Below are 25,134 nucleotides of genomic sequence, written 5' to 3'. Positions count from 1 at the left end.
TGTCCAGTTAGGAGATGAGAATCTCCATGCTGTAGCTCACTGGTTTCCTCTGGCAAAAGTGCAGTCTGTGCTCTCTGGCCCACTCTTTCATTATTGTTGGTTTTAGACCTTCTAAATGGAGCCAAACTTTCCATCAAAAATAGAACGTGGCCGTGACTCCCTAGGACTATAGATTAAGTTTCAGGGGCGAATACTGGCTCTCACTTTAGATCCCCATTTGGGATGGAGCTGTTCCCAGCACTCTATTGTGTTGGTTATCTCTGTCTCTTCTGTCTGTCCTGAGTGGACTGAGGAACGCCTTAGTACTTGGCCGTAACCGGCGAGGAGGCTCCCTCTGTACCGTCTGTGCTTGCATGGAGCTCTGCTTCATGCCCGTCTATGTACGGGACTCTCTGCTGACCACGCACCTCACCCCCACTGCGGTGGAAAGGTACTGCAGTCTCTGATGTGTAGTTCTGAGGGTATTGTTAAAGCCTTAAATGCTAATGTGCTGAAAATGAAAGTGAGCTGTAAGTGGGAAGAGAGAGCTCATTGTGCAAATGGGAAATTTGCAAATACCTTGCCCTGTGTCCTTCCTATAAACCTGCAGCCAGAGGAGGCTGGTAGAGTGCACTCCAGGCTGTCTCCAGCACACCTGGGGCCCTCAGCAGGGAAAGAGAAAGCCAGAGCACACTGCGAACCCCGAGACCGAACCCTGCAGACAATGTTCCAGTGTGTTTGGGTGCATTGATTTCATCCTGGAAAACCCATGACCCACTGGTGTCTTGCTTACTGGAATGGCAACTCCCACGAAGTTATAACGATGACGTGTGCTCAGATCCCTCAGGGGGGTTGCTGGACTTCCACGTTGCGTCTTCTGGGTGACCTGGGTTTTGACAGTAAAGAAAGCTGCATGAGGAAACTGATGTACTCTGAGTTCAGTCACCAGCTTTGAAGTAGACGCCATGTGTGCTATCAAAATGTGTGAAAGGCACAATTTTAGAAAGGATTAGAAACAAAAACAGACATACCAAACCTCTGTAGGATTCTAGTTACCCATCAAAAAAAAAAAAAAAAAAAAAAAACAAAACAAAAAACAAAAAACACCACTACGAGTGTCTGGGAATGAACAAAACTTTAGGTGTCGTGGGGCGGCTGCCGTGGTCCCTCCCTGATGCCTTGCATGCTGACTGGGGGTGGTGGTCTCCTGTGGAAAAGGTTAATCTGCCTCTTGGAGCTGTAGTGAGTGAACAGTATATAAGGCGTGAAGCACTGAAATTTATGTCTGGTTCCAAGTGAACCCTCCCCAAACAACAGTTCTCCTTCCTGTCCCTCACCTGCCAGGGTGTCTTGCCTTAGGGGAGGCGCTCAGTTCACAATGAGTATGCACACTGTGTACACCTGTATCACAGGTGTGTGGCTGTGGTCAGGTTGACCTGCCCTACAACAGAGATGACCAGAAGGGAGACGGGGTTTGCTGTGGTCATGTTGTGACCTGGCCAGTGACCTCCAGGGGACAGGGGAAGCAGGGAGGGGTGGGATGTGGGTCTAACTCCTCCTCTGGGATAGGACTGCACTAGGACTGCTGATCCACGTGCTAATGGTGGGGGTGCAGTCTGGCCAGCCTGGCGTGCAGTGTCTGAACACCATTCTGAGATTCAGCAGTGGCAGAGAATGGTCTAACTTAAAGGATTTTATAATATGTGAATTACATCTCATTCAAGTCTTTAAAAAACTTTTAATTAAAAGAAAACGCTTAAGGAAAAAAAAGCTAAGGGAGTAGGATATGCCAAAGGATAGACTAAGTGCAGCAGTAGAAACTGTGGGTGGGACGGTGCTCAGTTGTACAGAAAGGCAGGCAGCAGCCCTGGGGCATTCTGGAGTTTTAGTCCCAGACCCTGGGCAAGGGAGCCATGCTGGGAGACCGAAGTAGAAGCTCAACAACAAGAACTCAGGGGGCCAAGGCAGTGGCGTAGTGGGTTAAGGATCCGCCTGAGGTGCCAGCATACCATATGGGTGCCAGTTCCAGTCCTGGTTGCTCCACTTCCAACCTGGCTCCCTGCTAATGCCCTGGGAAAACAGTAGATGGCCCAAGTGCTTGGGTCCCCACACCTGCGTGAGGGACCTGGAAGAAGCTCCTGGCTCCTGGCTTCAGATTGGCCCAGCTCCTGCCACTGGGGACATTTGGGGAGTGAACCAGTGGATGGAAGCCTTCTCTTTCTGTGTCTCTCCCTCACTCTATATAACTCTGCCTCTCAAATAAATAGTAAATCTTAAAAAAAATTCAGGTAAGAGACTGAGACTCTTATCTCTGTTGGAATGACAGAGAGCCTCATCAGATAAAGCCAAGATAGTCTGACAGAGCGGGCTCTGTGTTGGTTTTTTTTTTTTTTAATATTTATTTATTTATTTGAAAGGCAGAGTTATAGAAAGGTAAAGAGGGAGGGAGGGGGGGAGGGAAGGAGAGAGAGAGAGATCTTCCATCCGATGGTTCACTCCCCAGATGGCCACAACGGCTGGAGCTGTGCCAATCCGAAGCCAGGAGCCAGTAGCTTCTTCTGGGTCTCCCATGTGGGTGCAGGGGCCCAAGGACTTGGACTACCTTCTACTGCTTTCCCAGGCCATAGCAGAGAGCTGGATTGGAAGTGGAACAGCTGGGACTTGAACTGGTGCCCACATGCGATGCTGGTGATGTAGCAGGTGCCTTTACCCGATACACCACAGCGCTAGCCCTGGACTCTGTCTTTTTTTTTTTTTTTTAAAGATTTATTTTATTTATTTGAAAGACAGTTACGGAGAGAGGCGGAGACAGAGAGAGAGAGAGAGAGGTCTTCCATCCAATGGTTCACTCCCCAGATGGCTGCAACGGCCGGAGCTGCGCTGATCTGAAGCCAGGAGCTTCTTCCGGGTCTCCCACGTGGGTGCAGGGGCCCAAGGCCTTGGGCCATCTTCTACTGCTTTCCCAGACCATAGCAGAAAGCTGGATCGGAAGAGGAGCAGCCAGGACTAGAAATGGCGCCCATATGGGATGCCTGTGTTTCAGGCCAGGGCTTTAACCCGCTGCACCACAGCGCTGGCCCTGGACTCTGTCTTGATGACTGACTCTCTGCCACCTGGGTAGACTTTGGACTCATCACAGTTGACAGTGGGCATTGCCCCAGAGTCCTTCATGGGAGATCTGGAAGATTCCTTTTCCCTGTTTAATCTCTTAAAAAAAAAAATCTCTTCCCAAGTTATTGAATCAGTGTGAACTGACATTTTAGCTAAGAAGTTTTATCAGAATTTTGGTGGGAGGAGGGAAGTTTGTGTAATGGAAAATTATATTCAGCGTATTAAATTGCTTTCACTTGGGTTAGGTCATGGTGTTTCATGTGGTTTGAAATCCTAAAAGGAGATGTTTGGTTCTATGAAAATGAGCGTGGGTTTGAAATGGTCCTGAAGCACCATAGAAGGCCCTCTCTTCCATGCAGCCGTCCATGGCTTTCTGTCCACGGCTCCCTTCAGTGATGCGCTGTTGCTGTTTTGGTCTCAGCTGCAGGTTCCAGCTCTGCCCGGCCTCTCTCCTTCTCAGTACATTGTCCTTTCCAGCTAGATTGCTGTGCTCCGTAGGGCCATTTTATCCCCTAGGGGACACTAGGCAATGTCTGGGGACACTTTTGGTTGTCATGGCTGGGTTTGGGAGTGGGAGAATGCTACTAGCAGTGAAGGTAGAGGCCAAGGATGCCATTAAACATTGTGTAAGGCACAGGACAGCCTCCACAACATAGAGTTATCCAGTCCCAAGATCAGCCAGAGTTGGTCAGGATGGGGAAAGTGGGACCTGGGAAAGCTGAGACATGAGAAAGTGAAGTGACTTGCCTGAGGTTACACAGCTAGTGCCTGGGGGAAGCCTCTCAGTATAGTAACAGTAGTAGCAGTAGAGTTTTGATTGATTTTTGTCGAGAGTTTGGTACATACTGACTCGTTTATCTTTGCCATGAGCCTATGGAATAGACAGTCTCCACTATTCATTTCAGTATAAAGAAACTAGGATTCAATGGAGCTCGGTTTGTATTTATAAATTTGTACTTGTTTAAAATGAATATTTGTCTCCCCCACTACACTGTAATCCCACAGATGCAAAGACCTTGCTGCTCTCTTGAGCCCCGGGATGGTCCTGTCACTCAGCACTGGCTGTGGCAATAGCCTACAGGCCATAAAGGAGAAGGGAGGGAAGTGTCAGGGTGTCGGATGCCCGCGGATGGACTGGCTGTGGTTGAGCTATGGCTTGGCCAATGCGCCATGTTGCTTTGCCTGGTCCTTCCTGTGGTTCCTTCTCTCCACTGGACCTGGAGACTGCCCCACGGGAGGGTCTGGTCTTTATCACAGACAGAGCCCAAAACTGCTGGCTGTTCATTGTCCTGCTCACTGTCCGCTCCCGGGGCTTAGCAGAAACCAGCAGGGGCCACTGCCATGTAGCAGCTGAAAACTCGAGACAGCACTGGCCCCAGGTTTCCAAGCTTCCTCGGAAGCCCTGCAGCCCACCCTGGGGTGGGAGCGAGGGGGGCTTCGTGTGGCTGGATACCCCTGTCCCTACCAAATGAAATTTCGTGACACATGAAGCTAGGTGGAGATACTTTCCTTTCCAGCTCATGTCTGGATATTTTCAGAATCCAGATAATTTTATCCTATTTACATCAAACATGCAGGTAACTCTAGACTTTTATATCTGTATTATTTCTAGGGAGAGTATAACATGATTATGAATGACAGTAATTGACATTACATGCTTTAATTAAATTTCCTTTGCTGTGAATCAAAACCTTTTAGTTCAGTCCAGCAGTGCTATTTCTAGCTTTCTCTTTTACATACTCTAATGCTTCAGGCAGTAGATATGACATACATTCACTTTTATACATTTTGCGTCCCATGGATTAAATGAGATAATGTGTGCGAAGGGCTCAGCGTAATGCCAACATGTCCCAGTTCTTAATCAAAAACTGTTAGCTGAATTTGCATAAGCGGTGCCTGTTAGCAGTGGCTGTTTGAAGACTGTTGTGCTTCTTTGAGGATGGTCAGAAATCTGGTGGTTCTCAGAGTCCCCTTTCAGATGATCGTGGGTAGCATACTGCTTACATCTCAAGGTTTCTCCTCCTGCTGCTTGTAGGGGGGTCAGTGGGGACTTAGAGTTTTATCTTTACTGCAGAGAGCGTCCTGCCACCACCACCCTGCTCTGCCCTGCCCCAGTGAAACAGAACAAAACCAGACCCTCACCTGTCAGCCTGCTGGAGAGAACCACCTGCTCCCTTCATGGGGTATCCATGCTGCTTTTGAACGTGCGCGTGCAGCTCCTGGGCTCTTGAGCAACCCTGAGCGCTGTCTCCCAGAGCAACCCAGCCCTCGGTGGCTACGGTCAGGTGGAGCAGGAAACATCCCCTCCTCCAGTCTGGCCGCGCCACTGCCTCCCAGTCCGAAGGCTTCCCCAGGACTGACTTTCAGGGAGCTCACCTTGGTCCCCTTGCTCAGTCTTTCTCTGCCCTGGGGCAGGGTGACTTTGGCACAGGGTCCTAAAGGACAGACTGTGGTGGTGGGCATCCTTGCTGTGTCCCCCAAAACCCAGGGTCCTGGGTCCCCCACAGGGATACGCCATAGAGCGCAGATGAAGTGATCCCCGCATCTGAGTAATGATCAGGTAGCCCAGGGCCAGGGCTGCGTCCTCGTCCTGCCTCAGCTGCAAGAGGACACAGAGGATAGTTCCAGGGCCTCCCCCCTGGCAGGGCTTTGCATGAGACCAACCAGCAGCAAACCCAAAGTTGCCACAATGGCAAATATTCAAAAACAGCCACTTCTGCCCCAGGCGACAAGCTTGCCCTAAAAATGTGTTATGTGGACACCCTCCCATCTTCCTCCCCTAACTATGACTTTAGGTTCTCTCTCCTAGGGATGGGTGCTCCCCCCAACAACAATTGAGAAGAAGCTTTGAGGACGTAGCATAGCACCCACGCCTAAGCCTGTCTGGGGTCACCTGCCTGTACCCAAGTAGATACTCTGACCTTGAGTCTGTGGATGTGCTTAAAAACTTCGATTCCCCCACCCTCACCTCCAGTGAGACTCATTTCTCAGTGGTCTCCAGCACCTTAAGAAAGTGTCCCACTTCACCCCCACTCAGCCCTGCTCTGACAAGTAATAGAGGGAGAGACCCAGGCTGAGCAGGAGGAAGGAGCAGGCACTCCAGAGTTCAGGTTGCCGAGAAGCAAGAGGCAAAACCATGCCTGCTTTGCAGCAGGTCTCGGAGTCTCAAGTGGCATCATATTCAATTATATAGGCAGCCACTTTTCTCACTGATGCACTGAGCTGAGAGTCATAGCGAGCAGGCGGTGTTCTCCCCAGGAAGCGCTGGAGAGATCCTGTAGCTTCACAGACCCCTAGACCTCGGAAGATTGGCCTGCACGCCGGGGAGTGTGGGAGCCCACGGGGAGAGGCCAGCTCTGGGCAAGAAGATACCATGATCGCGGCTGCCATCCCAGACCATGGGCTGTGGGGCACTCTGCCCTAAAGGTAGGTGACAGCTGGGCCACGGTGGGAGTGAGTCTCTGTTGGGGACACTCTGGCCAGCCCCTGGTGCATCTCTGGGGTTTGGGTTTCTGAGTTGCTAGGGGCTCTCCTTTTCTCTTGCTTTCTGGAGGTTTTGTTTGGTTTTGGTTTTAAAATAACATGAGCTGCGTTAGACTGCCTCTGTTGTTAGAGATCGCTGTGGAGGGTGTGTGTGTGTGTGTGTGTGTGTGTGTGTATGTGTAAGATCCCTAGCAATGGAAGGAAGAGACAGAAGTGAACAAAAAACTAAAGGGGTGAAGGACTTCAATCAGCAAAGCTCCACCTAATACAACCACTTGCTGGCTTCTGCTCCTACATTATGGCAAATAGAAAGGGGGGGGGGGCTCTGAAATTGTACAAAGCAGCATTTGGCCTCTGTGAGCCATTAGCCTGGTGAGTGCTTCTCCTAAGCCCTGAGCACCAGGTTCCCTCCGTAGCCGGAGCAGAGAGGGTGTTGGGATTCGCATCCGTGCCAGCAACAGGAACAAGGTCAGATCTCCTACTGTGAGAGCTCATCAGCAGGAATGCCTCATGTGCCTTCCGGTTTGCCCACCTCGTATGGAATAAACCGGTTAAAACAGGAACCACCATGGGGTTGTCAGTTGCCGGCAAGATTTTCCACTCGGCTTCCATCCTCAGGAGAAGCATGGTTTGAAGATTCACCTGTGGGTTTGTGGCTGAGCACAAATGCCTCGCGGGGGGTGTTGACCAGGCTAAAGGGCACGTGGGCGTGGGCTCCTTCTGGCCTCTGGAAGGAGGAAAACGTTGGCTGGGAGTGACTTTTGGCCACGTGGGGGCCAAGGGACGGCCATGGCGAATGAGTCTTCGTGGCCCCCCAAGACGTGCAGGGGACACCTGGGTCCTCCTGGGCTGCATAGAGCTGTCCTCACAGCTGAGCAGCTTCCCCCCAGTTGATGGACCCAGAAACCCAAGTTCAGCCACGCGCCCCCTGCAGGAGGGTACCAGCCAGTGGGGAAGAGCAGGAGCCTGGGAGGGATGCAGGGGTCATAGCTGACCCCTGGAGGCCCCCCAGCAGAGCCAGAGTTTGCCCCTGGGTTGGGGCAGTGGACAGAGCGGACCCAAATGGAAGGGAGATGGCGAGCCCCTGTGCTGCTGCGGGTGGCATGCGCCGTTCCTCTGCTGATGCACCACCACTCCTCGGGACTGGGAGGGGAATATTGCCCCCAGCGTTCACTAGTCATGTTTCCTACCTAGAGTCTTCCTGTTCCCTTGCCCTAGGGACTTTGATAGACTTGTATTATGGTGGTTGAAGTCAGGTATATTTAGCATATTAATCAGTGTTTGCTACATTCATTAAATGTTTTTTCTCATTCCAACATCATCCTTAGTCTAAAGAGCTTCTTACCCCAATGTGCATCTTTATTCCATGCATCAAACCTGTGGTCTGCCTCTGCTCCCTTCTCTCACCCAGAATCCAGTCCAAAAGTACCATTAAGAAAACAAGAACTGGGACCAGTGCTGTGGTGTAGCAGGTAAAGTCGCCACCTACAGTGCCGCGTCCCATATGGGCAGCTGTTTGAGTCCTGGCTGCTCCACTTCTGATCCAGCTCCCTGCTAATGCGCCTTGGAAAGCAGTAGAAGATGGCCCAAGTGCTTGGCCCCTGCACCCACCTGGGAGACCAGGAGGAAGCTCCTGGCTCGTGGCTCCTGGCTCCTGGCTCTGGCCTGGCCAGCCGTGGCCGTTGTGGCCATTTGGGGAATGAATCAGTGGGTGGAAAATCTTTCTCTCTCTCTGTAACTTTGCCTTTCAAGTAAGTAAAATAAATCTTTACAAAAGGAAAAGAAGACAGGAACTTCTGAGAATGGAAAACTTTACCATAAACAAAGGTACAGAGAAGTATGAAATGTTCCCAGTGAACCCACTGGCTGCTCTCCATGGCCATTCTTGGTTATTTACCCCTCCCATCTGAGCCTCTAGCCCTACCCGGACATAATTTTGAAACAAACCCTGTTATAGCATTTCAGTATTCGTATTTTAGTTATAGACCTTGAAAATATGGATTCTTTAAAAAAACACAACTATATTGCATGTAGAAATATTAATAATTCCCCAGGATATTCAGTCTCATAATTGTGGTGGTTTTCAGTAATATATTTATTGCTTGTGTATTATTTTTACCGTTTGTTGAGATCAAGATAGAAGTAAAGTCCATGCATTGCAGTAGGTAGATGTGCACTCATGTCTGCTCTGTTCTTTGACGTATAGTTACCGAAGAAAGATCCAGAATCTCCAAGAGCTTAGGTTTTGCCAACTGTACCTTGATGGTGTCATTATTCCTCTGACCCCTGCATTTCCCCAAAATTGGTGGGAGTGATGGTGGTGCAGTCTCTGGGGAGGGCGGGAAGGTGTTGCTTCTGGTTTACTCCCTTTTTGTGATACGAGGAGCCAGGAGCCATTGGTGATCATGGTCTAGAAAATTCATTCCTGGAGGATTTCCCAGTGGTGACAACTTTATTCATTTGTTCCGTTGTCATTGATCAGCTGAGACGCTTTGTGAACTTTCTTTCATGGGTGGGTTTTCTTGTGTCCTCCAGAGGTGCCTGGTGAGGTGCTGCGTGTTTTGCTAGTGTCATTATTAACTCATGGACTTTAACCTGTTTGCTGTGATTTGGGCTAGTGCCGTTACTGTCTTTGTTGATGATTAAGGCTGTTTTGTTTTTAGCCAGCGCGAGCCTTTTTGATGCTACTCTACCTACTACAAATCCAGAGTTATTTTCTGGCAGTAAGCTGTTCCCGGCTCATCTCATATATTGTCTGCTCCGTATTTTCAGATCTAGAATCACCTGTTTTCCTCAAGGAGCCCTGCACCTCTGTGTAACAGGAAATGGGAGTAGTGTTTGGAGATCACAGTCCAGGTGCTGTGGATTTTGTGCCCCATTTTTCCCATATCTGGGGATTTATCCAGAACCATAGTCACTGCTATTGGCTGCACACCCACAGCCATCGGCCCCACCACCATCCCCAACCTGCTGCACCTGTTCGTGGGTATCACCTTCCAGACCCCATTCCACCCTCCAGCCCACCTGCCTGTCGCTCCCACCAGGCCACCTGCCCCAGAAGGTCCTTCAGTGTTGTGAAGCCTTGGCTGGGCCGCTCGCCATTCCCTCTCCCACCGTCCTGTCTCTGCATCCCATCCCTGAGATAGCCAACCTCTTAGAGTTCCCTCCAGCCTTGTTTCTGAGCTCTGCTGCCGAGTCGTTGTTCTCTGTGAGCACATCTCTGAGCAGCTCCCTCCACCTCCAGAGCATATCCGTGTTATGAGGCAGAACTGGGAGAAGGTGGGGAGAGAGCCCACAGATCCTGTGCCCTGCACCTCACTGAGACATGCACCTCTCAGCACCTGGGAGCTAAGTATTATGATTCCCATTTGAGAAGAGAAAAACAGGTGAGAGGCAGGACTGGGCTGAATCGGAATTCTACCCTTCTGCAGAGCCCAGGCGAACCCAGACCCCTTACCCACAGCTGCCCATGGCCCATGGAGCCTCTGCTGCAGGGGTCCACTGGGGAACCTTGGCCCAGCCATCCTGCACACTGTCAACACTCGGCTTGGCTTATCCTGTGGCTCCCTGTTGCCTTCAGGATTAAACTCGTCCTTTGTATGTTCTGGTTTGTGTGGTCTTGGCTTAACTCTGACAGCCCTCTGAAACTACAGCCAGTCTTCTCACAACTGGGCCCTCTTCTCGTGTCTCCCACACTTTGTCTTGTTCCTTTACCTCGTAACTCCCACTTTCCCTTTCAGAAGCAGCCAAGGCATCTCCTCCTCTGGGAAGCCCTCCCTGATTTCCACTTCCAGATGAGTTAAGTGATCCTCCCTGGTCTCCCATAGAGTACTGTGCTTTACTCTGGGGCTGGTTCTTATTCATCTCATTGACCCTAAGACCCAGCACAGAGCCTGACCCAGAAGGTTGGTCAGCAGTGCTGTCAAATGTGTTTTTTTTTTTTTTAATTTATTTACTTTGAAAGAGTTATATATAGAGAGGGAGACAGAGAAAGAGATCTTCTATCCGCTGGTTCACTCCCCAGATGGCTGCAGTGGCTGGAGCTGAGCTAGGTTGAAGCCAGGAGCCAGGAGCTTCAGCTGGGTCTCCCACATGAGTGCAGGGCCCCAAGCACTTGGCCTATCTTCTACTGCTTCCCCAGGCCATCAGCAGGGAGCTGGATCAGAAGTGGAGGAGCCGGGACATGAACTCGTGCCCATACGGGATGCTGGCGTCTCAGGTAGCGGCCTGACCCAGTAGTCCACAATGCCGGCCCCCAAATGCTTATTTGAGTGAATCAATGCAGGTGTGGTGCCAGGATCCCATACTTGCTCCCATGGTGCAATGCTGTCTCCCTTACCAAGGTTTGCACCGTGTCTTATGGCCTCTGCCACGCTGTGCTTCTGCTGTGTGTGTTTACTTGTGCCTGTAAGTTAAGTTACCCCTGGGCCTGGAAGATGCAACTGGAGTGAGGTTCTCGACGACTTGCCTTGTGTGGCGTCAAGACTCAGTCATCATCTGTTGAATGGAATCAAACAGGAGGTTGTACAAAAGCCAGCGACAGCGGAAGTGGGCGTGCAATCAGCAGAACGCCGGGCAGACAGTCGAAGCATCTCCACTTTAGTACGATTCCTTTTCATCGGTTCTCGGTACAGATTGGGGATCAACATGAACTGTTGGCTCACAGAAAAAAGGAAGTCAGGGAGCTGCAGGGGACCTTGGGCTACACAAGGACCGGCCAACCGCCTTTTGCTGTCCCCAGTGTGACGGCCCATGGAGTTCTGGTTTTGCCCAGGACTTAGTCATGCCTGCTGGGAGCAAGCGGCAGGGCTTCAGAGGAGAGCCAGCCCACGTCGGCCCCCTCTGCTCTGGTCAGTGCTGCCCCAGTTCCTCATCCTTCCGCACCCCAGCTTCCCTTCATAAAGCCCAGACCAGCAATGATGCCTGCTGCGGCTGTGATGCGTGAGGTGGAGGTGTTTACTGGACTGTGGGACTCTGTTGGAAGGCGAAGACTGCTTGTTGCCACCCTGTGCGTCCATTCATTCGGTAAATCCAGATTAAACACGCACTCCGTGCCAGGTGGTGGCAGGAGTGTGGTGGGCAAGGCCTCCGTTCTCTTGGGGCTCTCAAAATAATGGGGGAGACAGGTGTTCTGCAGATAATAACAGATGAATAATTGCAAAGTGTGGCGAGTGAGCTGCAGACCAGGTTAGACACCTGTCCACAGAAGGTTCTGGCACCACCTTTACCAGGAAGCCTTCTAAGGAGCCGCGAGGCTCACTCCACCATCTGGCCCTGTGCCTGTGTCAGCCCTTGGAGACTCTGGACCTAGGGCAAGGGTTCAGTCTTTGCTAGAGTAGTGCGTGGCATGCAGCAGGTGCTCAATCTCTGCTGAAAGGTAGGAAGAAAGGAATGAGCACGTTGTGCAAGGCCCCATCCCCTGAGAGGCAGCACATGGACTTCCCTCAGCCCTGTCTCAGGAGGCAGTTGTGTGTTCCCCAGATGGGCTGTGTAGGATGAAATCCCGAATGGATAGCCCTCCCCGGGGCCACGGCAGGAGCTGAGTGCAGGGTCCAGCTCTGCCGCTGCCCCCAGAAGCCTTCCAGGGTGCTGTCCTGCTCTGATGAGAGCAAGCTGCCCTGCCAGAACACCTTGTGTCTTTAGGGACCGGCCCTGAGCACAGCCAGCAGTGGGACTCCTGTCCTGGCCCTCCGCCTCGGCAGTGTGGCTGTGTCGTAGAATCGGGACGGAGGACACCTTTATTCTGGAATGGCATTGGCCTCGTGTCATGATACAAAGACGTGAGTTCACAGCTTCCAGTCCCATCCCAGATCTGTTCCTAAGAACCCCTTCCTCTTAACGCCCCCCACCTCAGCTGGTGGGCAGGTCCCCTCCAGACACTCACCGCACAGTTCCCCAGATGGCCCCACGGGGACCCAGCCCCCCAGGCCAGCCACTCAGTAGCCCTTCCTCCATCCCTGTCTCCCTCTCTTCACCTCCCATCCCTTTCCGCGGATTTCTTCTCTGCTCGGCTGCCATTCCAAACTGAAGCAGCAGCGAGAGGGGACCGCTACCTGTTCCACTCCTCAGGGAAGCCAGTGAAATTTCCTGAGTGCCGGCTTCCTCATGCGTGGAGGAGCCAGAAGATGACACATGCCCTAAGTCTCACGTGGGCCTTGCACTTGCTTCCCGGGAGGCAGTACATTCATTCCTGCATGGCCGGCCTGCCAGACAGGCGCCCACTCACCCTTCATAGCTGGCCAGTGACTCAAGCTCCCAGACTCCGCCACCCCCCCCCCCCACCCAGACTGGAAACCACCTAAGTGGCCAGCAGTGACGGATGCTAAGTGGCAAACGGTGTCTCTTGCAGTGGATACCGGGGAAGACATTTTCAGTGATGTTCTTGGAGGGGGGAGGATTCCATTCCAAGGCAGGCTGTAAAACAGCGTGTACCCAGTCTGTTACAAGGGGTGTGTGTGTGTGTATAAAACACAGAAAAGCTTGTGAGAAAATACAGCATATTAGCAGAATATCTCTAAGGAGCAGTTTTAGTTAGTTGTATTTTAAAGTTTTTCTTAGTTGCATTTAGTGTTTTTTTTTTCCACCTGTCTTCACAGAGACTGAGCCCCCAGAGAGTGAGCAAGCACTCTCTCTGGTTTAGCATATGCGAGACGATTCCCACTAAACATTCTCCGGCTTTATGTGGGAATGCAGAAGCGACCTTGTTCCCACGCCTTCACAACCAGCGTGGCTTGCGAGAATGGTGTATGTGTGTTTTCCAAGCTGTTTTCAAGGTGTACACGGAGTTCAGGGTGGGGGGGACATTTCATCTGCCTAGCTGGATGGACGACACATTTGGTGGCAGAGTGAACGCTGTGACACAAAACTGGGACAGCGTGTCGTGTGGTGTTAAGGACATGAACTCTCGAGCCAGCTGGCCTGCAACCAAACCTGGGCTCCATACCCTCTCTAGGCCTCATTTTCCCCATCTGCACAGTGGGAATAACAACAATTCCTGCTCACTGGATCGTTGTGAAGATTAGATGATTTAATATGTTTTTAAAGCAGTGCTCCGTCTCTGTGCTTGGTACAAGAGAAGTATAATTGGTGTGTTCTCTCACCATCATCACTGTTTGTGCACAGTAGAGTTTCCACCCGTGGTGTCTCTTCAGGATAAACCACCGACTGATGATCAGACAAATGGACGGTTAGCACACCAGGCGACCCTTCTGATCAGGACACTGCACTGTGTTTGCTTACTGGCCATGCTTAGAGCTCTTGTGTCTGTGAAGGTTGGCACGAGGGAATTCAAGTGTATAAATAGTTGGTGTGACACTTTGGAAGCAGCATTGAGCCACTACAAAAACAAATGACCGGCTGCTCAGAATGTATGAATAAGAAGGGCATAGATGTGAAGGTCACAGGGCCCTAGAGATACCGAAGGGAAACTCGGCTGCTTTACAAAGACAGGGGCGAATGAGGTAGAGAGGTTGCCCCAGTGCCTCTCATGCTCGTGGGCCCTTGCCTGGGGCCCTGCTGGGCCTCCTGCAGCCTCTGTCTCTCCACCCCGCTCCTGTGTCACTCCCTCTACCCTGAAGAACACACTGCTCTCTGGACTTGTAGGAGCCCTGCGTTGGGCCCTGTCACTTCCCATTGCAGTTTGTGTAATGCGATTCTTCTCCCTGCCCTACTAGAGCATCCTCCGAGCATGTGGTGAGTGGCCATCTGCTGCCTGGCGCTGTGCTGGGCTCCGAGGACCACCAAGGGTAGTGGCCCTGTTTATCTATGACAGCAGAGATGCCCCATATGAGCTCATATGTTGGTGAGATACGTAGTGCCTGCCCTTGGTGAGCTCACTGGTTGTACCCGCACATAACCAGTGTTTGACCAGTGTTTTCCCAAGACTGTCAGAAATACGTAGGGTGTATGGACACACACAGCTCCACACCGACACAGGGCTGCATGGTGTTTTCCAAAATACACATGCAGGATGGCCCATCCATGCCACCTTCAGCTTCAGTGGGGCCTGAAACCCATGGCAAGGGTCTGGCCCTCCGTCTAAGGGAATTACAGGGCACAGCAGAGCAGAGGACAAAGACCAGTGATGTGTTGTTCCCTGGACTCGCCGTGCTTGTGTAGTGTTTAAATTTAACTCTCGGGGCTTACTTGAGACTCCACCAATGTTTTAATTCAGATTATTTTGACTGCCCGGAGCCAGCCAATGGTGCTTCCATCTCCCTCTGTGCACATTAGCAATTGGACGGCAGCTGTATCATGTGCTTGTATTAAAGCCCAGGGGCCGTTTGCCTGGCAGGCATCCAGCTCTGCAGAAACTATAAAACTGACCGAAACAGAGCCTCTGATGGAAAAGGTAGCACTCGGGACCATAGATCCTCCTGTCAGTTCCCATCACAACATCCTCCCCTAAGTTCCCTTTCTTTGGCTGTGCTCCAAGGACCGGATGTCAGACCCTGGTGACTAAACAGCTGTGTCAAGTAGAGGCGAGCGTGGTGAGACCCAGGCAGTCTGCTGGGGCCACCGAGAGCTGGCTCCCATGTTTATGCGATGCCATATATTATGGCTACAGGAACAAGGGTCCTTCTCAATAGAAGTAATAAAACTCCTTTTGTTTGGGGGACTGGGTGGGCGGGGTTGGGGTCTTGCATTTCCTTTTGGCAATGTCTCAGGGAGGAAAAGTGAACCCACATGTTGTAAGGAAGGGCGAGTATTCAGCACAGAGCTGGTCCTCTTAAAGGAAAAAGCTGTGCTAGGCAGGATAACGGCCCTCCCAAACATCGCCACACCCTGGCACCTGTGAATCTGGTACCCTCAGTAATAAAAGGGAGTGAGGGTTGTAGATGGGATTTCTGTGGCTGATCAGCAATTGGCTGGCTCCAGGCAGAGTACTTACAGAGGGAGGCAGAGTGATGCTGCTCCCTGTCCCCTCACTGCCAGCTTTGAACATGGACAAAGGGGACCACAAGCCAAGGAATGTGGGCAGCCACTAGAAGTTGAAAAAGGGAGGGAGATGGTTTCGCTCCTGAGGCCCTCAGAGAGGAACACAGCCCTGCTAACACCCTGACTTTAGCCCAGGGATACTGATACTGGACTTCTACAGATCTCTGACATTTGTATTATTTTAAGCCACCAAGTTTGTGGCAATTTGCTCTCACAGTAATATAATGCAGAAGCCCATGCTGTAAGGATCCTGACCGGGCCTGGCACTGGGGTGTAGCAGGTAAAGCTGCCGCCTGAGGCGCCGGCATCCCATATGGTGTCGGTTCAAGGCCTGGCTGCTCCACTTCCAATCCAGCTCCCTGCTAATGTGCCTGGGAAAGCAGCAGAAGATGGCCTAAGTCATTGAGCCCCTGTACCCATGTGCGAGAGCCGGAAGAAGCTCCTGGCTTAGGCCTGGCCCACCCCCTGTTGTTGGGACCATTTGGGAAGTGAACCAACAGATACAAGGTATCTCTCTCTCTTTCTCTCTTTCTGTAAATACCTTCTTTCAAATAAATAAATAAATAAATCTTTACAAGCAAAACAAAAAGAATCCTGATCAGTGACTGTGGATGAATAAAATGGCCACAGCGATTCCAGAGAAAATCATTGAAGAGCCCACTGAAGCTTCACCAAGGGTTGTGCTAGTGGGACAGGCCATTTCTTGAGAAAGCGGAAATGACCCTGCCAGGCATCCTTAGGTTATAAGGAAGCTTTGTATTTTTATCACAGCGCTGGGAACTACAGAAACAGCTGTTTTCTTCCTGAAAGCTTGGGCTCTGAGCTGGGAATGAGAGCAGCTTGCACGGCAGGCCTTCGAAATGATCTTTGTGCTCTGCGTCCTGGACATGCTTCTCTAGAGCTCTGCTGATGGTGGATGAGTTAGCAGTATCTCCTTGGTAATGAAAGAAACATGTGTCCCATAAAATCATGTGCTCCCCTCGCCCCTGGGAACACTATTTTTTTTTTTTTTAATAATAGCAAATTTGGGTTGACATATTGTAAAATAGGAGACCTCAACAGACTGGTGGAGAAAAGTGGAATTAAAAGATAAAAATAAAAAATAGAAACTTTGTTTCTCAACTTAATCTCCCTCCCGTTCAAGACACTTTCATAAGGGATGGTATCAGCCATTTAGTCCATCCATAAAGCTCTGAGGCTCCTGAGAATTTAACCATGGCATTGAAGCCTTTTTTACTTTATTAACTGAAGAAAAATGGGTGCTGTTTAAAGACTTCTTAAGATGAGGAAACAAGGAGAGTTGTGATTCAGCTGAAACGTGGGTGCCTCTTGGTTTTCCACTGAAAGTGCCACGAGAGTGCCCTTGTTTGATGAGTGGCATGGGCAGGAGCACTGGGCAGGAGCGTTGTCGTGGTGGAGAAGGACTCTCTCGTGAAGCTTTCCTGGGCATTTTTCTGCTCACGCCTTGGCCCTCTCAAAACATTCTCATAATAAGTAGATGTTGTCATTCTTTGGCCTTCCGGAAAGTCAACCAGCAAAATGCCTTGAGCATCCCCTCAGAGATCCTGCTGCCATGACACCTGCTCCTGACTGGTTCAGCTTTGCCTTGACCAGACCACGGTTGCCTCTCGGTAGCCTTTGCTTTGATTGTGCTTTCTCTCCAGGCTCATACTGGGAAAGCCATGTTTTAGCTCCCATTATAATTCTTCCCAGAAATGTTTCGGAATATTGGTGCCACTTGTTTTAAATTTCTTGCAGACCAGCGCCATGGCTCAATAGGCTAATCCTCTATCTGCGGTGCCGGCACACTGGGTTCTAGTCCCAGTAGGGGCACCGGATTCTGTCCTGGCTGCTCTTCTTCCAGTCCAGCTCTCTGCTGTGGCCCGGGAGGGCAGTGGAGGATGGCCCAAGTGCTTGGGCCCAGCACCCACATGGGAGACCAGGAGAAGCACCTGGCTCCTGCCTTCGGATCAACGCAGTGCGCTGGCTGTAGCAGCCATTGGAGGGTGAACCAACGGTAAAGGAAGATCTTTCTCTCTGTCTCTCTCTCTCTCACTGTCTAACTCTGCCTGTCAAAAAAAGTAAAAAAAAAAAAAAAAAAATTCTGTTGCAAGCTCCATACTTGTCTGTAGCATATCTGGACACAACAGTATTGGCACGCATGGAATGGGAAGTTGGCTCCACTTTAATTTTTCAGCCGGAATTGTGTAAATTGAACCAGTTGAAATTCAGTCTGTGCTGTTGGCTATTGTTTGTGCTGTTAGTCATTGGTTCTTTTTACTCAGGACATGAACAAGGTTAATTTTTTCTTTACAAATTGATGTGGATGGTGTGCCACCACTGCAGGCTTCATCTTTGACATCACCTTGTCTCTCTTAAAAGAGGTAGCCATTTGTAATGTGCTGATTTCTCTGGGGAATTGTCCCTGTAAGCTTTTCTAAAGGCATCAGTGATTTCAGCATTCTTTCACCCAAACTTTGATGTCCATCCTAATTTCAATTTTAGCAGAATTCTTGTTGGTGTGATAGGGATTACAAACTGGGCATCCTGTCCTTCCTCACATGTGAAACTAGAGATTGTTCATATATGTTTTAAGGGTTAGTATGAGTTGATTGAAATCCATGCACAGTTTATCATAATTCATGTTTTCCATGAACTTGGAGAAGACCCCTCGTATACTATTTTTACAGTTGTTTTAGATTTACAAATGCCAGGATGGTATAGAGAGTTTCCACGTATCCCATACTTGAGTCCCCTCTTAATAACATCTTACATTGATACGGTACATCTGTTCTAGTTAGTGACCAGTGTTGATGTATTATCGCCAACAAAAGTCTGTAGTTTGTTCGTGTGCTCTTAGTTCCTCCCTAATGGCGTCTCTCTATTCCGGGATGCCACGTTACACTGTGTCATGCCATTTTCATAGGCTGCCCTTGGCTGTGACAGTTTTTTAGACTTGTTTTGTTTTTCAGACCTTTTGAGAAGCATGGACAAGCATTTTTTAAGGATGCTCTCCTATTGGACTTTGTCTAATGGTTTCCTCATGATGGGGGTAGGATTATAGGTTGTAGAAGAAGACAGAGGTGAAGTGCTGTTTCCCTCACTTCAGCATAATGTATAGCGTTGGTGTTGATCCTGATGCCTGGCTAACGCAGTGTCTGGAAGACTTTTCCACTATGAAGTTGTTTTTCCTCCTTGCATGCAGTGCTCTTTGGGAGGAGGTCAGTGTGCATAGCCCATATACAGAATGGGGAATTGTGCTCGCCCTTGAGAACAGGGGATCTACAGAAACGATTTGGAATTCTGTAGACTGGTCTCTTTGTCCCCGCTCAATTTATTCTTCAATGTATATCTGTATGGGTTCATGGCTATTTATTTCACACTTGGGTCACACCATTACTACTTTATTTTGTTGCCCAAATTGTTCTAACTTTGGCCAGCTCTTTCAGTTGGCCTTTGGTGTCCCTTTGTCTTTCGTATTTATTCATTTGCTTTTGAGTGCTTCCTTACTTTCTGGCTCCCAGCTCATCTGGTATATTTCTTCTCCAGTCCTAGGATCATTTTTCCTAGGAACCCTGGTAAATGGGATTAGAATAAAAAATTTGGGCTGTAACCATGGTTATTACTGTTGGGCTATCATTTCTTCTAAGTGCTGTCAGCTAACACAATAAAGAAATATGTATGTATGTATGTTCTAACTCATGTGTTTACACACGCATCTAAATGTGTCTTCATGGAACCATCTGTGTCTGCTTTAGGCTTGATAGGAGTTCTGACTCATGTCTCCAACCCTAATCCATCTCTACCTGTATCATCATAGCCTTCTCCCCTTGTTCATCTGTAACCTTCTGCTTACACAGTTAAAAAAAAAAAAAAAAAACTGGCTTGTACCACCCACCACCCATTTTCTTGTTTAATTCTAGCATTATATGCATAGCAATAATAAGAATTATTAACCCGAGCCTCCGTGGGAAACAACTTTTATCACCTATATACAATGCTTGGGTGTAGTTCCCTGTGCTTTTGGTCTTACAGGCTTCACTTATTCCCAGAGAAGTTTAAATCGGCTCCATTTGCCTCACACCTTCAATGAGATTATCCCTCACGTTCCATTTATTAATCTTAATTCTTATTTGAAATGCAGAGTAAGAGAAAGGGAAGGGGGGAGAGCAGGAGGAAGAGAGAGAGAGACAAGAGAGATGGAGAGAGGGAAGGAGGAAGAAGGAGGGAGAGGGGGAGGGGAGAAGAGGGGAGGAGACAAAAGACAGTAATGCCATCTAGGTCTCCTATAAGGGTAGAAGGGACCCAAATACTTGAGCCATCATCTGTTACCTCCCAGGGTGCACATTAGCAGGAAGCTGGGTCAGAAGAGGAGGCCAGACTTGAACCAGGCACTCTATGATGTAGCCGATGGGTGTTCCAAGTGGCAGCTTGACCCACTGCACCACAGCACCTGCCCCTCATACATTTTAATAGGTTTAGACTCTTGTCACAGCCTTTATTCCACCCTTGGATTTCCTGACCTTCTAAATATAAACACTTGTAAAAAAAAAATTGCCTGCTTTAAGGTTTGCTTCTTGTGTTATAAAGTCCTATGGGTTGATAAGTGCATAATACTATATATCCACATTACGGTACAATACAGAAAAGTTTCAGTGTTTTGACAACCTTATGTACTTTGCCTAGTCAACCTACCACCAAGCCCCTGGACACCATCTTTTAACTCTATATAGTTTCACCTTTTCCAGAATGTCATACAATTAGAATCAGTGTGTAGCCTTTTCAGACTAACCTTTTTGCCTTAGAAATATGTATGTAAGTTTCCATGACTCTTCATGGACCGATAGACCATTTCCTTTTTTCTTTTTATTTATTACTTATTTTCATTTTATTTGGAAGGCAAAGAAACAGAGGTAGACAGAGGAAGACCTTCCATCTGCTCGTTCGTTACCCAATGCCCACAATAGCAGGGCCTGGGCCAGATCAAAGTTGGGAGACCAGAACCGAATCCAGGTCTCCTACACTGGTAGCAAAGACAAGTGCTTGAGTCATCAGCTACTCCCTCCCAGGGTACACATTAACAGAAAGCTGGGATTGGAAGTGGAGCAAGGGCTTGAACCCAGGCACTTGACATGGATGCAGATAGCACTGTCTTTATCACTGAACAATACTTCGTTATAAGGATGTTGTACAATTTATCCATTCACCTATTGAGAAGTATCTTGGTCGCTTCTAGTTTGGGTGATCATGAGTAAAGCAGCCATAAATACTCACATGCAGGGTTTTGTATGAATGTGTTTTCAGATCAGTTGAGTAAATACCTAGGAGCACGACTGATGGATTGGAGAGTAGAACAACAGCTTTGCGAGAAAGTACCAGACTGTTTTCCAAAGTGGCTGCCTCATTGTGTGTTCCCACCAGCAGTGTTGCTCCGCAGCCTTGCAAGCACCGTCAGTTTAATTCTAACCATTCTAATAGGTGTGTAGGGACAGCTCATCATTGTTGCTTCTCCTTCACTCGAGACAAGGGGTGATGAACATTTTCTTACGTGTTTGCCTTCTTCTCATCTTTCTTTGGTGCCAAAACTGTTCATGTCTTTCACCCATTTCGCAACTGAATTGTTTCCTTGCAGTTCAGCTGTAAGAGTTCTTTTTATATTTTCCATACAAGTCTTACCAGGTAGGTGTTTTGCAAATATTTCTCTCAGTCTGTGGCTTGTCTTTTCATTGACAGAGTAGAAATTTTTAACAAACTCTCACTTACCGATTTTTCTTTTCTACCTGGATTGTACTTTTTTCTGTTATATCTAAAAACTCATTTCCAAACCCTACATCACGTAGTTTTCTCCCATTTTTTTTTTCTGGAAGTTTTACAGTGTTATGTTTTCTGCTTAGATACTTTGAGCCTTGTGAGAGGCATACAGTATGTGTCTGGCTTCAGTTTCCTTGGGTAGACTCGAGTGGTTCCAGCAATATTTGTTGAAAAGCCTGACCTTTCTGCATTGAATGGTCTTTGCTCCTTCATCAGAGAGATCAGTTGACTTTATTTGTGTGGATTTGTTTTTGGCTTCTCTATTGTATTCCCTTGATCTATGCAGGTCCTTCCTTCAAAACCTTTGTAGAAAATGGAATTAAAACATGATCATTTTGGTGCAAATTTCTCTCATCAGGGTTTTCTAATCTTCTGCATGTCAATTCTATACATATTTTGGTAAATGTGTACCAAGGAATTGCATTTTTGTGCTACTATAAATGACATTGTTTTTGATTTCAAATTCCAGTCATTTACTGCTAGTTTATAGGAAATCAACTGACTTTGGTCCATTAACCTTGTATCCTGCAACCTTGCTGTAATTGCCTATTAGTTCTAGGAGTTTGAGGGAGGGGGTTGTTTTTGTTTTGTTCTGTTCTGTTTTGTTTTTATGGTTGATTCTTTAGGATTTTCCACAATCATGTCATCTTCAAACAAAGACAGTTTTTCTTTCTTTCTTTCTTTCTTTCTTTTTTTTTTTTTTTTTTTTGACAGGTAGAGTGGACAGTGAGAGAGAGAGACAGAGAGAAAGGTCTTCCTTTTCTGTTGGTTCACCCTCCAATGGCCGCTGCGGCTGGCACGCTGCGGCCGGCGCACCGCGCTGATCTGAAGCCAGGAGCCAGGTGCTTCTCCTGATCTCCCATACAGGTGCAGGGCCCAAGGACTTAGGCCATCCTCCACTGCACTCCTGGGCCACAGCAGAGAGTTGGACTGGAAGAGGAACAACTGGGACAGTTCTAGCCCCTGACCAGGACTAGAACCCAGTGTGCCGGCGCCGCAGGCAGAGGATTAGCCTATTGAGTCGCCGCACCGGCCGACAGTTTTATTTCTTCACTCTCAGTCTGCATTTCTTTTATTTCTTTCTCTGATCTTATTAAATAGGCACCATAAGAGGAGAGACTCTTCTCAGTATCGGGGAAAAGGCATCCGCTCTCTCTGTTTAGGATGATGCTAACCGTGGGTTTTTTGGTAGATGTTCTTTCAGATTGATTTTTCACATGGAGAACAATTGTTGGGGTTTGCTTTCCCGACAATGTTGTCTTCAGCTGCCAAGAGCTTCTGTGGGTGCCCTGGAGCCATTTAGAAACTAAGGGAGCCTTGGTAGCCTTCAGGAGACCAGAAATTAATCATCGGAGTCCCGATAAGGATGCAGAGCAGCCCAGACATCTGACTGGGGAGGATGTGGCCGCTCTCTGCCTGCCCTCCCTTGGTGAGGACGTGGTCAGGAGTACTGTAAGTGCCTGTAGCTCTTCTGTTCCTCATGGGGAAAGGAGGGAGAAACTACCCTTCATTGCCCATCTCTCCCACTCATCCTTCAACTGCGTAATTCTGTTGTCCCCACGTATCAGTTGGGAAGTTTGAGCACCAAGTTCCGGAAAACACCTGCTCTTCCGGCCGGAAGAATAAGGGAACTTATCTCAGCTCTTGCACAAGACACATAGACCTGTGGTGGCTCCAGGGGTGGGCGCTCAACAGATGGCCCCAGTAAGGACCCCCTTCTTTCTTTCTTCTCTGCCAGCCAAGCATATTAGGGTCTTCCTTAGGCTAAGTCACCTCCTGGCTACAAAATGGCTGCAACAAACCCAGGTATAACATGCGGATATGGTCATGTTCGGAAGGAGAAAAATGCCTTGTCTTCCTTTACAATGTCTTTCTTTACAATGGAGAAAAACTATTCCTAGAAGCTGCTCAAAGTTTCTTCTGACAGTGCATTGACAGGAGTTAGATCCCATGACAGTACTTGAGCCAATCAGTGCCACAGGGGTTGGTCATCGTGGTTGGTTTAAACCAGTGGGGATCTGGCCTTGAGGCATAAGCAGGTGGGGTGTGTGCTGGAGCCCGGGGTTTCTTTGAGCAGAAAGGAGGATAGTGTCAGGGAGGCCGCCGGCAGTGTCCCCGATACCCTAGCATTGGAGAGAACTGGCTTCTACCGACCTTCAAGGGGGTGGAATCAGAGGCTCCCACCCATGAAAACCAAAGAGCAGTCAAGTCTCAGACTTCGTGTACTGGTCAGTCCGCGTGCTTCCCGCTGCCCAGTGCTGCCCTGGGTTGAGCTGCGCTTCCAGGAAACTAAAAGCCCCTGGCTGGGGAGGGGGTGTGGAGATGCACGAGAAGTAGACCCAGCCTCCTGGCCCTCCCAGCCGGCCCTTGAGCTGAGCGCTGAATCTGCCCATTAAGTTATGACTAATGGCGCTGCGGCCCCACGCGCAGACCTGGGTTGAGATTGTTCACGGAGGCTCAGTGATAAACATCGTGTTCATATTCGATTCAATTGCGAAAATTCAATTGCAGCCCTTTGTGTCTCCGAGCACTGCCGGGATTGGCAAGGGGCTTCTGCTGGGTCCCGCCTGGGTTTAATAGAGACGGAACCTCCAGAGCAGGCGGGCTGTTTGGGCAAAGTGGCCACTAATGGGGCCCCACAGGGCGGGGGCGGGGACTGCAACTGGGCAGTTTGCATATTCACTTTTACAAACAGTTGGCTCCGAGTCAGCAGTTAATGGGATGGCACTGATGTTCCTGTAGCAAATCATTTCCGGAAAACAACGTCTCCCACAGCAGTCCTGCCGCGGCCTTTCTTCTCAGGTTTGTCACGTCTGTGAGTGAGCAAGCAGGCAGGCAGGTCGGACCCGAGGGCCTCTGCCTGCTTTTCAGTCTGAAAGCTTTTTCCCAGGGATCGCCACGTTGCCGGGGCTGCTGCACAGACCCACTTTGCAGAGTCCGGGCTGGGAATATTGCAAGGCTCGTCGCACTCTGGTGTATTTCAATACCTCGCTGTCCAGCGTGGCTCCGGTGCTACAGGGAAACAGGTGGCTTTTTTCCCCTTACACAATGCGAACAGGAAGTGCTGCCCAGGAGTGTGTGTGTGCACCCATCCCCACACCCACACCCACACATGCATGCACACCCACACACATGTGCACCCACACCCACACCCATATAGACACACGTGCACACAAACACACCCACACACATGTGCACGCACGTGCACAAACCCACGTGCATGCACACACATCCACACCCACGCAGACACACTTGCCCACACACACCCATAGGTGCGCGCACACACCCATACCCACACCCACACACAGTTGCCTGCACGCACCCACAAGGACACATGTGCACGCACACACACAGGGCTGTGCTAATGTATTGCTCCATGTTTTATCTCTGGGCACAAGGTCAGGGTCAGATCCTTTGGCGGGATCCTATCTCGTACACTGCTTTGGCAAAGCCTGTCTCAGCTCGTGATCCGTGCAGTGAAAAGGTACTCTCAACCATTTTGGTTAATTACGCGACAATCATTTCTTGAGTGCTTATTGTTCTCAAGGTGCAGTATTTTTAATTTTTTTGAAATTGTTTTTATAAAAATAAAAACGTCTTCAGATTTTTTTTCCTTTCCTTAAAGGAACTTATTGATCCTTTAGATTCTCGGGGCCAAGGTGCTGTGTTAAGTCCTAATGGCAGCAGCATGTTTTTGTACACCTTTTGTTCAGGGGCCAGGGACTGTGCTGAGTACTTTGTTTATGTTAACTCCCCTCATCTTCTCAACAACTTGGGAGGCGGGCGATTCTGTCATCACGCCCATTTGCAGAT

General features: G+C 49.3%; 1 protein-coding gene across 3 annotated transcripts in view; it reads left to right on the top strand.

Annotated features, from left to right (window-relative positions):
* Positions 1–25,134, top strand: part of PARVA (parvin alpha) — a 167,573-nt gene that overhangs the window by 85,778 nt on the left and 56,661 nt on the right. Inside the window, exon 1 of one of the 3 annotated variants that reach the window (XM_089328652.1) lies at positions 6,474–6,516. The exons of the other annotated variants lie outside the window; for them this stretch is intronic. Coding sequence (XP_089184778.1) covers positions 6,489–6,516 — 28 coding nt within the window. The 5' untranslated portion in view covers positions 6,474–6,488. Of the gene's footprint in view, positions 1–6,473; positions 6,517–25,134 lie in introns of those variants that run through there. 3 annotated transcript variants of the gene reach the window in all.

Source organism: Oryctolagus cuniculus, chromosome 1, assembly GCF_051225735.1.
Source record: "Oryctolagus cuniculus isolate XC-2025 breed Fujian yellow rabbit chromosome 1, ASM5122573v1, whole genome shotgun sequence".
NCBI lineage: Eukaryota > Metazoa > Chordata > Mammalia > Lagomorpha > Leporidae > Oryctolagus > Oryctolagus cuniculus.
This window is presented reverse-complemented; position numbering and strand designations above follow the sequence as displayed.